Source organism: Eubalaena glacialis, chromosome 11, assembly GCF_028564815.1.
Source record: "Eubalaena glacialis isolate mEubGla1 chromosome 11, mEubGla1.1.hap2.+ XY, whole genome shotgun sequence".
NCBI lineage: Eukaryota > Metazoa > Chordata > Mammalia > Artiodactyla > Balaenidae > Eubalaena > Eubalaena glacialis.
The window spans coordinates 95,950,426-95,964,409 of record NC_083726.1 but is presented as its reverse complement, the minus strand read 5'-3'; the positions used below and the strand labels follow the sequence as shown (position 1 = coordinate 95,964,409).

Genomic DNA, 13,984 nt, shown 5'->3' with positions numbered 1-13,984 from the left:
ACCCCATATCAATTATGGGGCTAATGTTTCAAATTTCCATCAAGAAGTACACACTACTGGGAATTCCCTGGCAGTCCAGTGGTTAGGACTTGGCACTTTCACTGCTGTGGGCCCAGGTTTGATCCCTGATCGGGGAACTAAGATCCACAAGCTGTGCGGCACGGCCAAAAGATAAATAAATAAATAAATAATTTTAAAAAGAGTACATACTATGATAGTCGTCATAACTATTTTTATTACATTACAATAATTAGGAGCAGTACAGTTCATGACAAAAATATTACAAATTTCAGATCACTTCACAGCACATACTCCTATAAACATTTAAAAGTTAATTTTAATTAAAAGAGTGGTCATTTTTAAATTTAATGTTTGATATGACCAACATTCCTAGGTCAGCGCAACCAAACGATGGAAAACAACTGGATCACACTGCATATGTCCCACAAAAAAAAAAGCACAATGTACAAAATGTGCATGTTTCAGTTTACACTATACAAAAATAGTTAAAATACATTCCAGGTAAACATGTTACATTAAGAAATAGTACTAGTAAGAAATTGGCACTCAAAGGAAAAATGCAAAAGTATTTTCAACATGAAAACACAAGACAGTGGAATTCGAAATTTTTGGATAAAACATTACATAACCCATTTAGCTCTATAGGGAAGGGGACCTTCTGTAATTGACACTTCTGTAGGTAATAACTTTGTTTTTCCTAAATTCATCTAAAAATTGCCTATTATCATCCCAAACAGGCACTTAAAACTATTAAACTAAAACAAGTATTACTAGTTACAACTCTTTTTAAAGAACTGATGTGAATATATCTTTAGAAAGAAAGAAATTTCATTTTCTGAAGGAACTTACAGCTGTTCAATTTATGCTGTTCAATTTCTCAATGCAGATTTCATGCTACCCAATATCAACACCAAAGTTATTAAATATAAACTCAGCTTTAAAATAACTAATGGGTTGTTAAAAATCATTAATACATAATCATCAAGAAATTATTACTTTTTGACAAATGGAAATGGCAGATAGTTCTTACTGCCTACAAAAAAAACCTAAATGTGTATATATTGTTTAGAAAAAATGGATAGAAGAAAAAAAAAATCACTGGAATACAAATGAGATGAACTTGTGCAAACTGCAACTTAACATGCCTCACAAAGTTTCTACATATTTTAGGACAAAATTGTGCAATGGTGGCTAAGATTTTGATAACCTATAAAAGTTAGGTTCTAATTCCTATGCAGTGTGACTCAGTTAAAATAGAGCCTAGAATTCCTAATTGGAGATATTCACTCAAATTTTACTACATATTTCTGCTACATTCTTCCATAAACATGTTAATGTCTAAAACTATGTAATTTAGCAATTTTTTTCAACTTCAACAAGGGTTTTTATCTTTAAGGCTATAATAATTAGATAACATTTGTTATTTCTAGGATTATCTCTCCCCTTTTAAAATCTCTACAAAAACAAACATTTTATTAAACCATTCAAAATTCACATAATAAAGGATAATTACCACTGCCATAAAAAAATTGCCCAGCTACATCAAAAATTCAAGAGTCCTAAAAATCCCCTCAGTTATACACTGCAATTCCTGAAGTATGGCCATTTCTTTCTCTTGTGTGGAAACAAGAGGAGGTACTATATAAGTGTAAACACCCTACCTAGATAATGTTCCATAAACCTGTAGTTTAGTATAGCATCTCAGAAATCATACTGATTTTTACATAGAAGTTTCCTTTTCTGTGAATTAGGTCCAGCATCTGTTTATTTTTACCCAGATAAACACAACTATTTTAGAATTCAATGTTTAAGTTTTAAAGTCTATTTTAATTACTTATACAAAGAGACCATACTACACACAAGGGAATTTTAACATTATCTGACATACAACTTAATTGGTACTATAATTGTCCCAACAGAATCACACAGTTATGCCAAATAAAAAACAATATTCAAATTTACTCCTTTAAAACAATGAAGTAAACCAATTTAATTTTAAAAAGTAGCTTGATTAAACAGTTACATTGGAATCAGAGCAAAACAATTATTTCAGAACTGGAAGAAACTAAGCTTAGAGACCAAATCACTTCTTTGCAAAACTACAATATGCATTATATCTGGGTCATGTGCCAAATGCCTCACTAAAATATAGACTGCTCTAGAATATAAGCACTACCTAAGAACAGGGATTATGTCCCTTGGTTGAGGATACTACAATATCCCCAGTGCCTTGTGTAGTGCATGGCATCTAGAAGGCACTCAAATATTTGTTGAATAAATGAATCCTGCTAAAGAGTAAGATTTATGAGTAAATTTTAAAGTATCTTTCATTGCAAAATTTTAGTTTTTAAAACAATGTAGTGTATCATTAGCAGGGCTAGTCCTCGTTGTAGATTACGTAAGGAATTCTTTCAGCACTACCTTTGTTAAATTCTCATTCCACTGGATAGGGTTCTGACTCCTCATAGCAGGTGTGAAAATTCCTACTTTGTCCCTGATGGACCAGGCAGCAAAGAGATGATGTTCAAAGGATCGAGATTAAGTTGCTACAGCCACCACCTGAAAATTAACTCTTAGGTCAAATTCCATTATAGTGTCTGTCGGATTATGTTGAGCCTGAGGAAGTAAGATGTAGGGCATTTTGATGTGACCTGATGGGAAGCCTTCATGGAGATATCCAAAGCAGCAATAAATCTTGAGGTTAGGGGAATTAGAAGTATTAAACGAAAAAACATCAAGTCATGGGGCATGTAGAAGGGTAGGCAGGCAAGATGACACTAATATGGGAGAAGTCCTGAAAGCGGAGAATGGATATTCAGAAATAAACTTCACCTCTTGCACAATTTTGCCTAAGACTGGCACTGAAGATGATAACACAGGTAAAAAGTTACAGATTGTGCTGAGACTGACAAATAGGTATATCCTTATGTAAACTGAATGTAAATCACATAGTTATAATGCTAGATACAGCCTTTGAGATGACTTCTTTTAAGATGAAGAAATGGATAGTAAGTGATTTGCCTAAAACTGGAGTTATGAAAGACACATAACTAGAATCTAAGTCACCTTCCTCCTTGTCCAGTGATATTTTCACCTCAACACACCATCTCAGTTCAAATATTTTAAAATAAGTTAACATTTTAAATGCACTGAAAGAATCATTTTGTTAACATTAATTTATCTATTTTATAAGCATTACATATTCTTAATTATGGACCAGACTTGTAAAGTGTTACTTTAGCCAGTGTTAAGAGAACTAGCCAATACTCAAGATTTTGAAACTTTTTCATTTCGTTGTTTAAAAAAAATTAAAATCTTGCCACCCCACCCTAAAACCTCATTTAAAAATAATGTTTTTTTAAAGTTTCGTTTCGTTTCGTTTTAACAAAAGTGACGTTCCTGAGTAGGACTACCACATAGTGAGAATGTACCCTGCTGAGCTATCCAAACTCTCTCCTAGTCCCCATTTTTGACCAACCAAAGCATGACAACATTGGAAGACCATAGGGATGCAGTCCATACTGTGAAACTCTCAGTGAAGCTCAAAGCTCACACAAGGCCTGGCCTTGCCACCTTGGTCTCTGTAACACCTACTAAGCTAACTGGCCCAAATAATTTTTAACATCATTACCAGTAGAATTAAAACTACTTTTAAAGACTGAAGTTCAAGAAAAGATTTATGCTAAGAAAGAGCAATCTGACACAGGGAGACTATATTTAATTCCTATGAGAATTTTTGTATATTCAATACATGTTAAATTTTTTTCAATTATTACAAAAATTTAGTAGCATGTAAATATAGCCCCAAAATGGTTGTTATAATCCTCATTACATACTGGGTTTGCCTTAACAGGAAAAGCTATTCAGAGTATTATAGGAATTTACCTAATGTGGAAAGTAAATGGCCTTTTAATATTTTCCATTGCCTTGTATTTTTTTCCATTTTTTCCCTTTTTATAGAAAAAATATAATATTTGGGGGAACGTGACCATTGACAAATAGCAGTGGAAAGGAGAAAACCTTTGTGAACAGTGTAACTTTACATTCATTAAAGGTAACTGAAACTACAGGACATGAAACCTACAAGATGAATCTACAGGAAGCTCATAAATTTGTGTTCCCTCAATGCTTCAGTAAAACCAATCGTGAAATCTCAACTGAAGTTATAATTAGTAATTAATCCATGTATGTGATTGATAAAACACAGAATAGGGATGATTTGAAAGGCTCATTAATTTGTTTCACACTAAAGTTCACAATTGGTAAGAAAAATAGGAAGTAATCAACTGCATGCACCAAAAACCCCAAGACAGAAATCTCAGGTGTTCAGTTTCTTTTTCACAGGCATTGCTAGTTCAAAAACCAAAACTCAGGGAATACTGGCACTTAGAGGAAAAAAGTTTCCACTGTCATTTTAAAATAAGCATTCAAGATAAAAGCTAACAGTATGGATGGAGCAGAAAGACAATTACGTAATGCTAAAACAAATGCTAATAATTTAGTGTAATGTACAAAAATTACCACTTTTACTTAAGTACGCCTTAAGAAAAAAGTACAAATTGTATTTACATAATTATACACTTTGTCTTTGACTTCTTTTTCTTCTTTTTACCATCTTTGCTCATCTTTTCTTTATGTTTTCGAATTTCTCGAACTAATGTATAGAAGGCATCGTCAACACCCTGAAACACATAAGTATTAAAATGTGAATATATATGATGGTTTGAGGTATACAGATAACAGAAAAGATATATTATTACTAATGGAAACATTAATATTGAGAAAGAATAAGGATACGTAACATTTCTCTTTAGACAACTGAATATATATCAGACTTTTAGGATTCTTAAATGTCTTCAAGGATATTTTGTTAACATTATAGGAACATTGATTTTCACAAAAGGCAATGAAAATCAATGGCACAGAATCTTACGTATGCTTAGTTAACACATGACTTTCCCCCAGAACTTAATTTGCTACTAATTTTTCCATATTGGCACACCTCAGTCACCAAAATCCAAATGTATTTGTGTATATGTGTGAATATGTATTTATACTTAATTATCCCTGAGTTTCTAGATATTTGATATAAGCCATGCAAGTATATACTAATTTCATAAATATTCACTGCATTTGAGCTCTGGTTCAATACTTATTTAAATCCATTAGATTTAAAGAACTACCATGAAGTATACAGTATTAGATTATACTTTCAGTTTTCTAAAGGCATTAGTTTCAGTTCATATACTTATGATATGAGAAGGAAATTTAAAGTGACCACAACAGGGGACTTCCCTGGCGGTCCAGTGGTTAAGACTGCGCTTCCATTGCAGGGGACGCGGGTTCAATCCCTGGTAGGGGAACTAAGATCCCACATGCTGCGCGGCGCGGCCAAAAAAAAAAAAAAATTAAAAACAAGTAAAGAAAGTGACCACAACACAGGACACAATACTTTGAAAAATTTAATGCCTCTATTTGTGGAGAAATGAGCTAAATCATTTAAATGGTGGTAGAGCCCGCTGATTTGGAGATTTTTTTTAATTCATTATTTTTTTAAGTTTCTGTTTAGTATATTAAGTATTCAAAATACTTAATATAAAGTCATATATTAATATTTGACATATAAAGTCAAATGCTGTGTATCTTCAAAGAAATTTCCATTTGGTCATTTTGGCCTACATTCAGCTGTGATCAAAAGCAAGGTATCCAAATCAGTAATGGTTGAAAGTGATTTCAAGTCAGAATAATTTTCAACCTAATCATTCATACAGAACATGAAAAATGGGACTTTGAAACTGGTAGCAGGACAGTAGATTTTAACACTGCAATCCTGAATTATACAAGATCTATACATAAGTCAATTCTTGTCCTACCCCTATTAAAAAGCAAATTAAATATAAAAACAAAATAAAGAATTAAAGAAAACATATGATCCTCTATGTATTTTAATATCTGTTTAACTGATTAGTAACTGTCAACAAAAGCCTGTTAACCTACTGATGTTTTCAAACCTAGACACTAGAGGGAGTCTTAGGAACAAATACACAACAAATAAAGTATAAATCAAGCCACTTTAAGAACAATGAAAACTGGCTTTTTACTCATTTTAACCACCTCTGCTGAATATTAATATAAACACATTCATTAAGTTATATTATCTTGAAAATAATTGAAAATTTAACAGCGATATGATTTTTCCTTTATGCATTACTAAGATCTTCTACAATTACTATTTCAAAATAATAACTAAATTAATTCGGGCATTTTCATTCAAGTTACATTTAACTAATTTTCACAACAGATCTAAAGTTTAGAAAAGTATTACCAATATTTTTAAAGAATTAAACACAGAGTGGGAATGAGAGGCTTGCTCACATTTAAACAATAGTAGTGGGATAAAAACCAGCATTATTGATTTGAATACTAGCGAATAAAAGTCCCCAGTAAAGCCCCCAAACTGCACTCACTGATGTTCCCCACTTTCTGATATCATTACTGATGTAACATACACTTCTGTTTCACCCAAAGGAGAGAGAAAAAGTGGTAAGACAGTTTATCAGCAATACAATCAAGGCTTAATGTATATAAACCTTCATGCTAACCTTCTGAACACATAAAGAGCAAAAAACTTCCAGTGATATAATAAATAATAATTATTTTATTATTATAAATAATACCAACCTTGACTAATTTCTAACCATAACCTCTTAGAATGGGATGGAATCTTAAGAGAGGATCTACTCCAACTCCCCTACCCTTCACAAATTCCCTTTGATCACACATCCTTATGTAGTCTACTCCGTTTCCACTGTTTTTATAATGAAGAAAAACGTCAATGATACAAAAATGCTGAAGCAGATAAAATGAAAAACCATGAGATGGATATAGAGAAGACACATCCTAAGGTGAAAACAATATATAAGTATTTAGGAGACAATGAAGGCAGAATTTGATAACATTACCTTCTTCTAAGATTCCGACACATACTTTTAGTTCATGTTGCACTGAACTCTCCTTTCTATATAATCTTAATAATTTCAATGATTAGTAAAATGTTAAAATTGATCAAAACAGGGTAGTGAATACCCTTTTTACATTCTTACATACACATTTAAAAGACAAAATAGGGTACCAGTAATTATTTTGTTTAAACCCATCATTTTAGGACTAAGAAAAACTAATTTGCATATATTTATCATTGTCAAATTAATTTTGTAAAAATATTTAAAATTTTGAATATTACCAAGTACACTTTTTTCTTATATAAATGCTATTCATGATCACTGAAAAAATAAGGATTTAATTCATCATGCCCAACAATTTGACATTCAGACTACACAGCCACTGAAATATAGTTTGCACAATATGAAATTTTAAAAAGTATATGCTTTCACCTTTGTTTTAAATAAAAATTAAAGCATAAAACTTATTTTATTCTAAATAGTTCTACTGTAAAAATCATCTAATAGTAAGACAATGGGAGAAAAGAAAAGAAGACTATCACTTAACTCTGGTCATGGCTACTGTTATTTTAGAAGTTTTACTTTTCAAATTGCATTGCAATGTTAAGTTTTATCACAACTTCTAAATTAAATACTGCTTTATACAATGATACTCAAAAAATATTAAGAGTTTATAAATCTCAATAAAAATTAATGCCAATCATTAATTTTGCTTTGTTTCTTCTTCTGAGTTTAGTTCATTAGTATACTACATAATATCTTTTGGAACTTAGTCTACTATTCAGAAGTATATTTTATATTTTGGGGAGATACATTATTTCATACCTTCAACTCATATAGTAAAGAATACCAACCCTTTAGTTTAATCAGCACAATAAATGATATCCTACAATTTTATTTCATGTTCTCACAGAGCATTATATGTTACAAATAATATGCATCAAAATCTTAAGCTCTGGCATGAACTTTCTGGCACCTATTGAGTGAAATATTTTCTAAGCAAGACCAAATTTAATGTTGGTTGGTTTAGAAAGGAAGTGGAGAAATTCCACTCAGTAAATCCAACTGGGCAGCTACTGTGTGCCAGGAACCTCGTTAGGCCATGGACATGCAAAGATTAAAAATATATGATTCTGGCTCTCTAAGATTCTTACCATACAGGACAAACACAGAAGCGGTTATTTCAATTTAACATGGTTAAGTGTGTAACAGTTAAGAGCAGTAAACTGGGAATACACAAGAAGTGCATTATGCCCAGTCTAATGGTTTTCAAAGAAAGATTCTTAGAGAACAAGAGATGAGACAGTCATGAAAGTGTGTTAACTAGTAAGACTAGGGGATAAGAACACTGGCATTCCAAACAAGAGCAACAGCCAAGACGCAAGGGAAGGTAAGAAATAACATGGTGTTGATTTACATAAGGACAAAAAAATTTCAGACAAGGAGTTTTTAAGAGATAAAGCCAAAGGCTAGAGGGGAAGGAAAGTGTTAAGAGCCATATATATGCTACGAAACTTGAGATTTTATTCTGTAGGTAACAGGAAGTCAGTAACTAGATTTAAAGATAAGAAAATGACATTTCTTTTAAGTATCTCTCTCTTTGCACTGTGAATGAAGGCAGCAACAGGTAAACCAAGTAAGAGGTTACAATAGTCCCAGCAAGAAATGATAGGGGCCTGAACTAATGATGTGATAAAAGTTAGAATGTACCATAATAGGAATTTGTGGTTGCCTCCAAATGGGTGTGAAAAAGAGGGATTTAGGAATCATCCCATCACTCCAGGTTTCTCATCTGGGTAAAAAAGTGATGTTGATGCCACTAAGTTAAGAGAGCACAGACAGAACAAGTATTTGCTTGTGGAATGTCCAAAAGAAAACACGCACTTGTAAGAGTGACCCTTTCCCACCTTCTGGGCCATTCGACTTACTCCTCCTTTGTATAGTTCCTCAGATTTTTTCTCTCTAGACTCTATGACAAATGCAGAGTAGTCTATAGCCCTCAAAACCATCTCTATTATAATTATACCCATTAGATTAAAAATAAGTGTAATTAAAAAAATAAAATGAGAAATACAAATAAATAAATAAATAAATGTATTAATTGTGGAAACAAACTACAAGTTTCTTATTTAATACTTCAAATTAGAATCCCACACCTAGGTAGTTCTAAAGCGGTTGCTACTTTGTTACCTGTGAAAGACATCTGCTTTCTGCCGAAATTAATATGCTGAACTTACCAGATTACATTACAATGCATTTTTTAATTTTCACACAGCCAGGAGTCTTTTCTTCTTTGCTGATTTTTTTCAATCTGTATTGTCGGATCTCTCTCACCAATGTATAAAAAGCATCCTCCACTCTCTGCATTGTAAAACACAACTTCTTTAAAGTCTGTTTCATTGGTAATAGTAATTTATTGGGACAGCCATGTGCAAGAAATTTGGAATTATGAGCTTTACTTGAGAATTTCTTTTTTTTAAACAGACATCAGATTGTTTGAATAAAATGGGGGATTCAATTTTAAAATATGGGCTTAAATCCTGGTTTGTTCTTTGAAGTCAGTTTTGTTTTGTAATGGGATTAGAATTTTTTTTTTTAATTTAAATTAGGAGTTAGGAGAGATTATGAAAAACCTAAGTACATGTATTATTAGTACCTGTGTATTAATAATGCAGTCATTTTGGTTTGCTAGTCATGGAATTAATCAAAGCCTAAACTGAAGTTAGATTTAAATTATTTGACTTAGGGAAAACAAGTGATTTCTGTACCCCAGCTCTAAGTGGGGAGTGAGGAGAAAAATGGTACAAAAGGGACATTTAAACTTTGTTTAAACACACACACAAAACACCTCAAAATATAGTTGCATCAAGCGACTGGAATCTTGGGTTCTATCTTCAATTACAACTTGTCCAGTCAATTTCTAGGACCCAAACTGGAACTGAGACTGGGACTTTTGTGAATGGAGAACTATACTATTTAAATAAAAATGCTAAATGAGGGCTGTTTACCATAAAATGAAAATATTTTTAATTGTTTAAACACAAAATAGTAGCAGTGCATTTTGTATCCTTATTACACGTCTTAAAAATAATTTTGAGAACAATATCCAACTATACTGGCTTCATATCTTCTACTCTAGTTTACATACTCTAAAGGGGCAAAGGGGGCTTCTCCTGCTTAAGGCTATGGTAAGAAAGCTGTGACAACAAACACAATCATATGGCCATATAGAGATCAATGAAGTTTTTAATGTCTTTTCCAGTCTAGGAAATTAGGCAGTAGCCAAGAGGACAAAATGTTTAGATAACTGTACTGTTAGTTTGTCCAGAAAAACATAACCACCAAAGTAGGAACTTAACATCTAAAAGAGAAATGCACATAAACATTAATCTGTATGTGATACAAATTAACTTAAAAGATATGGTATGTGTGTTCCATTCTTCTAAAAGGAAGATGTGTTTAAAAAATATGTTAGTAGTGTATTTTACCGCACCTTTAATTTTAAGCTTATTCTGTTCTTTCAATCTTAAGAATGAATTAGTCACTATGGGAATTGGCATATTTTAACTCTCTGAGATTGTTAACATCAGTATTTCTACGAACCAAATGTAACAAAATGGACTCAGTTCCTAAAAAGTTAATAGGTATCAAAAGTATGATATGTAGTTTTAAATTCAATCAGGCACAGAGAATCAGCCATTTAAGTATTAACTTAAGTAAACCAACAGCTAAGGCTTAATTTTAGCATGTACACATCCACTGCTTATAATAGTTAAGAAAAAAAAAGGGCACGTCAATTCTTGAGGGTATATTAATTTTTATAAATCTCAAGAATATGTTAAGAACTGCTTCAGTGGAACTCAGTAATTTACCTTTAAAGTAAAACTTTAATTTAAAATTCATAAAAAATTAAGTTTCAGTTAAGCAGTAGGGATTTAAATAATATGTTGATTATATATTAAAATGTACGTCTCAAGTTACTTATACCAACTTGTGATGTATTTCTACTCAACTAATACAAAAGTCATTATAGCCCAAGAAAATCTGAATATCTTATATTTTTAATGAAATCAATTTAATCGACTAGCTAGCTAAACCAACTACAAAATAAAAATTCCAACTATTTTTTAAAATCATTAAATATGTTGGTACTTTAAATGAGATAGCCACTTTGTACCCATATATAAAATTTGTAATATTTTATATTTATCAGTAATTCTTAAGAGGAGATGGTTTGTTTTTACTCATAAGTCCTTAAAAATTACATATTAGAAATTCTCATTATTAAATTAGATAAATAATTTAAGGCACTAAAATAACTCTAGTAAAGCATGTAAAATATAAAGCATGAGCTGGCATTTAAGATATTTTCACAAATGATTCTCTTTCAATTTGAAAATCAATGCAAGAAATTTAAAACATATGTATATATAAATAAAACAAACCAGGTAAAGCTCATATTTTTTAAGAATAAAAACTTTTATTCCTGTTTAAAAAAAAGTTATAAGGTCAATGCAGAAGTACTGAAATATACTACGATGGAGGAAAAAACAGGGTTTTGTCCTCTACTAATTTAGCAGAAGCAAATTTTGATTGTAACTTATTTCTAAAATTAGTTTGAACGTGTCTACTTTTTAAGTGTGCACATCCCCATCACCAATATCAGAATATATGATTTTTGTTTCCCGCAATGCAGAGAGAGAATTGGAAGCCAGTAATTAAAAAGAAGAGATTACTACCCACCACCAAGAATTCAGTATCAGGACCTCGGAGGCTAAGATAATTAACAACACTGAGAGTTATTCCAGAGTGACTTTTTTCATTTCTCATTTTAACTAATAGAAAATTTAAATTAGATTTTAAAGAATCTGTTATTTACCATATTTTCTCAGACTTAATTACTTATTTCTTGTTAATATGCTTTAAAGTCATACGGACATGAAGAGAACATTATTGATCCTTGTATATACCTTAAACCACTGGCACAGAACACTGGTTTCATATTCCAAAATTTGTAGGTAATTTTAAAAGATTAAGTACAGCCGAAACAGATGTTTAATACCTACTGTTGGCTAGTTGCTAAGGTCTTAACTGGCACGCAATGATTTATTCTTGGGCATATAGCTTGTTGCCACATATACTCATTTTCAGATGTCACTTATTAAACTTTAAGAACAACTGAAACAAAAGTGCATGTAAGAACAACAGTGCATGTGTTTATATATGTAAATTTTAAAGTAAGTTTTTAAAGACACATTTGTAAATTTTTTTAAACCAGGAGCTCAGCCATTATCTGAAAACGTACTGTGAGACTATGGAAATAGAGCACTTCAATACAGGAGAAAGAACTGTTAACAGCATCATTCTGTATCCCGGTGCCTATAATGCTTTCACTAAGCGATTTAATTTTAAACAAGTACTTGTTCTAGTTGAATAGTTTATTATCTGCAAAAGCTCTTTCAAGGAAATAAATAACACCTCAAATACCCTAACTATAGAGAGATGCAAGAATACTAGCCCTTCTTGGGGGAGAGGAGTGGGAGGAACAAGATGTATTCTAAAAAGCAACTTTGCATCACTGAATTGGAAAGAAACCTTGCCAAACAACAGCCCACCTCAGGAACTACTGAAATGCAGCAATACTACTACTTGGGAGGCTATACTATGCATTGGTGCACAGCAGGTGCTCAGTACTTGTTTTGTCTAGTTTTAACTCATAAAAAGCAAAGTTCAAATTATTGATCTTATGTACAGAAACCAACTATTATTAAACAGAAATATGGCACATAAAGTTTTTTTGTTTGGTTTGCTTTGTTAAAACAATTCGATGATAAGCTTTCTTTAATGGAGGTCTTCTAACAACTAAATTTAAGTATCTAGAAATTAACAAAACCCGGAAAATTAATCACTCAACATTTTTAAGTTTGTAAAACAAATTTTCACATTATGCTCAACTTGAGACCTCCAGAAAGCAAAAAAGCTGAATCAGGAGTAGCAGATACTCAGAGAATTCTGCTTTTGTCATCTGCTTTACTGAATGATCCCCACTTTTGATTTTAGCAGACTGGAAAACACACAGCTGATTACCACGGTATCAACGTTTTGGTTTCAACAGCCTTTGCAAACACTGCCATACACTGCCCAAAGAGGCCAGAAAAATATGTCAATTACTAACTGCCCAGATAAATGTGACCTAGGTAGCAGCCTTTATACACTAGGAACACAGGGACCACATACAGCATACTTGCAGAAAATAAAAACTACTTTGGCCTTTCAGATGTGGACTAAAATGATAGTTAAAAATATAATTCACTGTATTCTAGCCATAAAATGGGCTTTTTAAAATAAGAAAGTAATTAAGTTGGTAAAATATATAGCCTACAACCCTTACCTTTAAAAAGACTAGAGTAAAACTCCTCTTTCTCTTTCACAGAATACATAAATTTTACTTTAAAATTCCTAATGTTAGCTTGTAAAATTTAAGTTGAAAGTCTGACCTAACTTCTTGTGTCTAGCCAAAGAATACAGTTCCCCAGAGAATCAACGGTCAGCACACTACAACTTGGTCAGCACACTACAACCCACAAACCCAATGCAGCCACAGCCTATATTTTTGTACTGCCCACAAGCTGAGTGATTTTTGCATTTTTAAAGGGTTGTAAGAAAAAAAAAAATGCAACTGATAGCACCTGTGGCCCACAAAGCCTAAAATATTTATCATCTGGCCCTTTGCAGAAAAAGTTTGCCAGCCCCTGACGTATATCTATGAAAGTTCTAAATGAATGTCCTGTTCCTGCTAACTTGAATATAATTTTTGTTGTTTGTGTTTTAGGTTCATGCTCAAGACCAAAACTTAGGGCATGAAGCGAGTAGCTGCTGATAAAATACAACAAGGATATGCATATTCATTTTGTTCAAATAATAAATAAATAATAGCAGATGAGTAACAAAACACTGCAGAAAACAGGGCTTCAAATTTTCACAAAAACTGGAGATGTAAA

General features: G+C 32.0%; 1 protein-coding gene across 2 annotated transcripts in view; it reads right to left on the bottom strand.

Annotated features, from left to right (window-relative positions):
• Positions 1-226: 226 nt before the first annotated feature.
• The window catches only part of KRAS (KRAS proto-oncogene, GTPase), a 38,398-nt gene continuing 24,640 nt past the window's right edge, over positions 227-13,984 (bottom strand). For both annotated transcript variants that reach the window (XM_061204770.1, XM_061204771.1), the window contains exon 5: positions 227-4,703. In XM_061204770.1, coding sequence (XP_061060753.1) covers positions 4,587-4,703 — 117 coding nt within the window. In that variant the 3' untranslated portion in view covers positions 227-4,586. The remainder of the gene's footprint in view (positions 4,704-13,984) is intronic.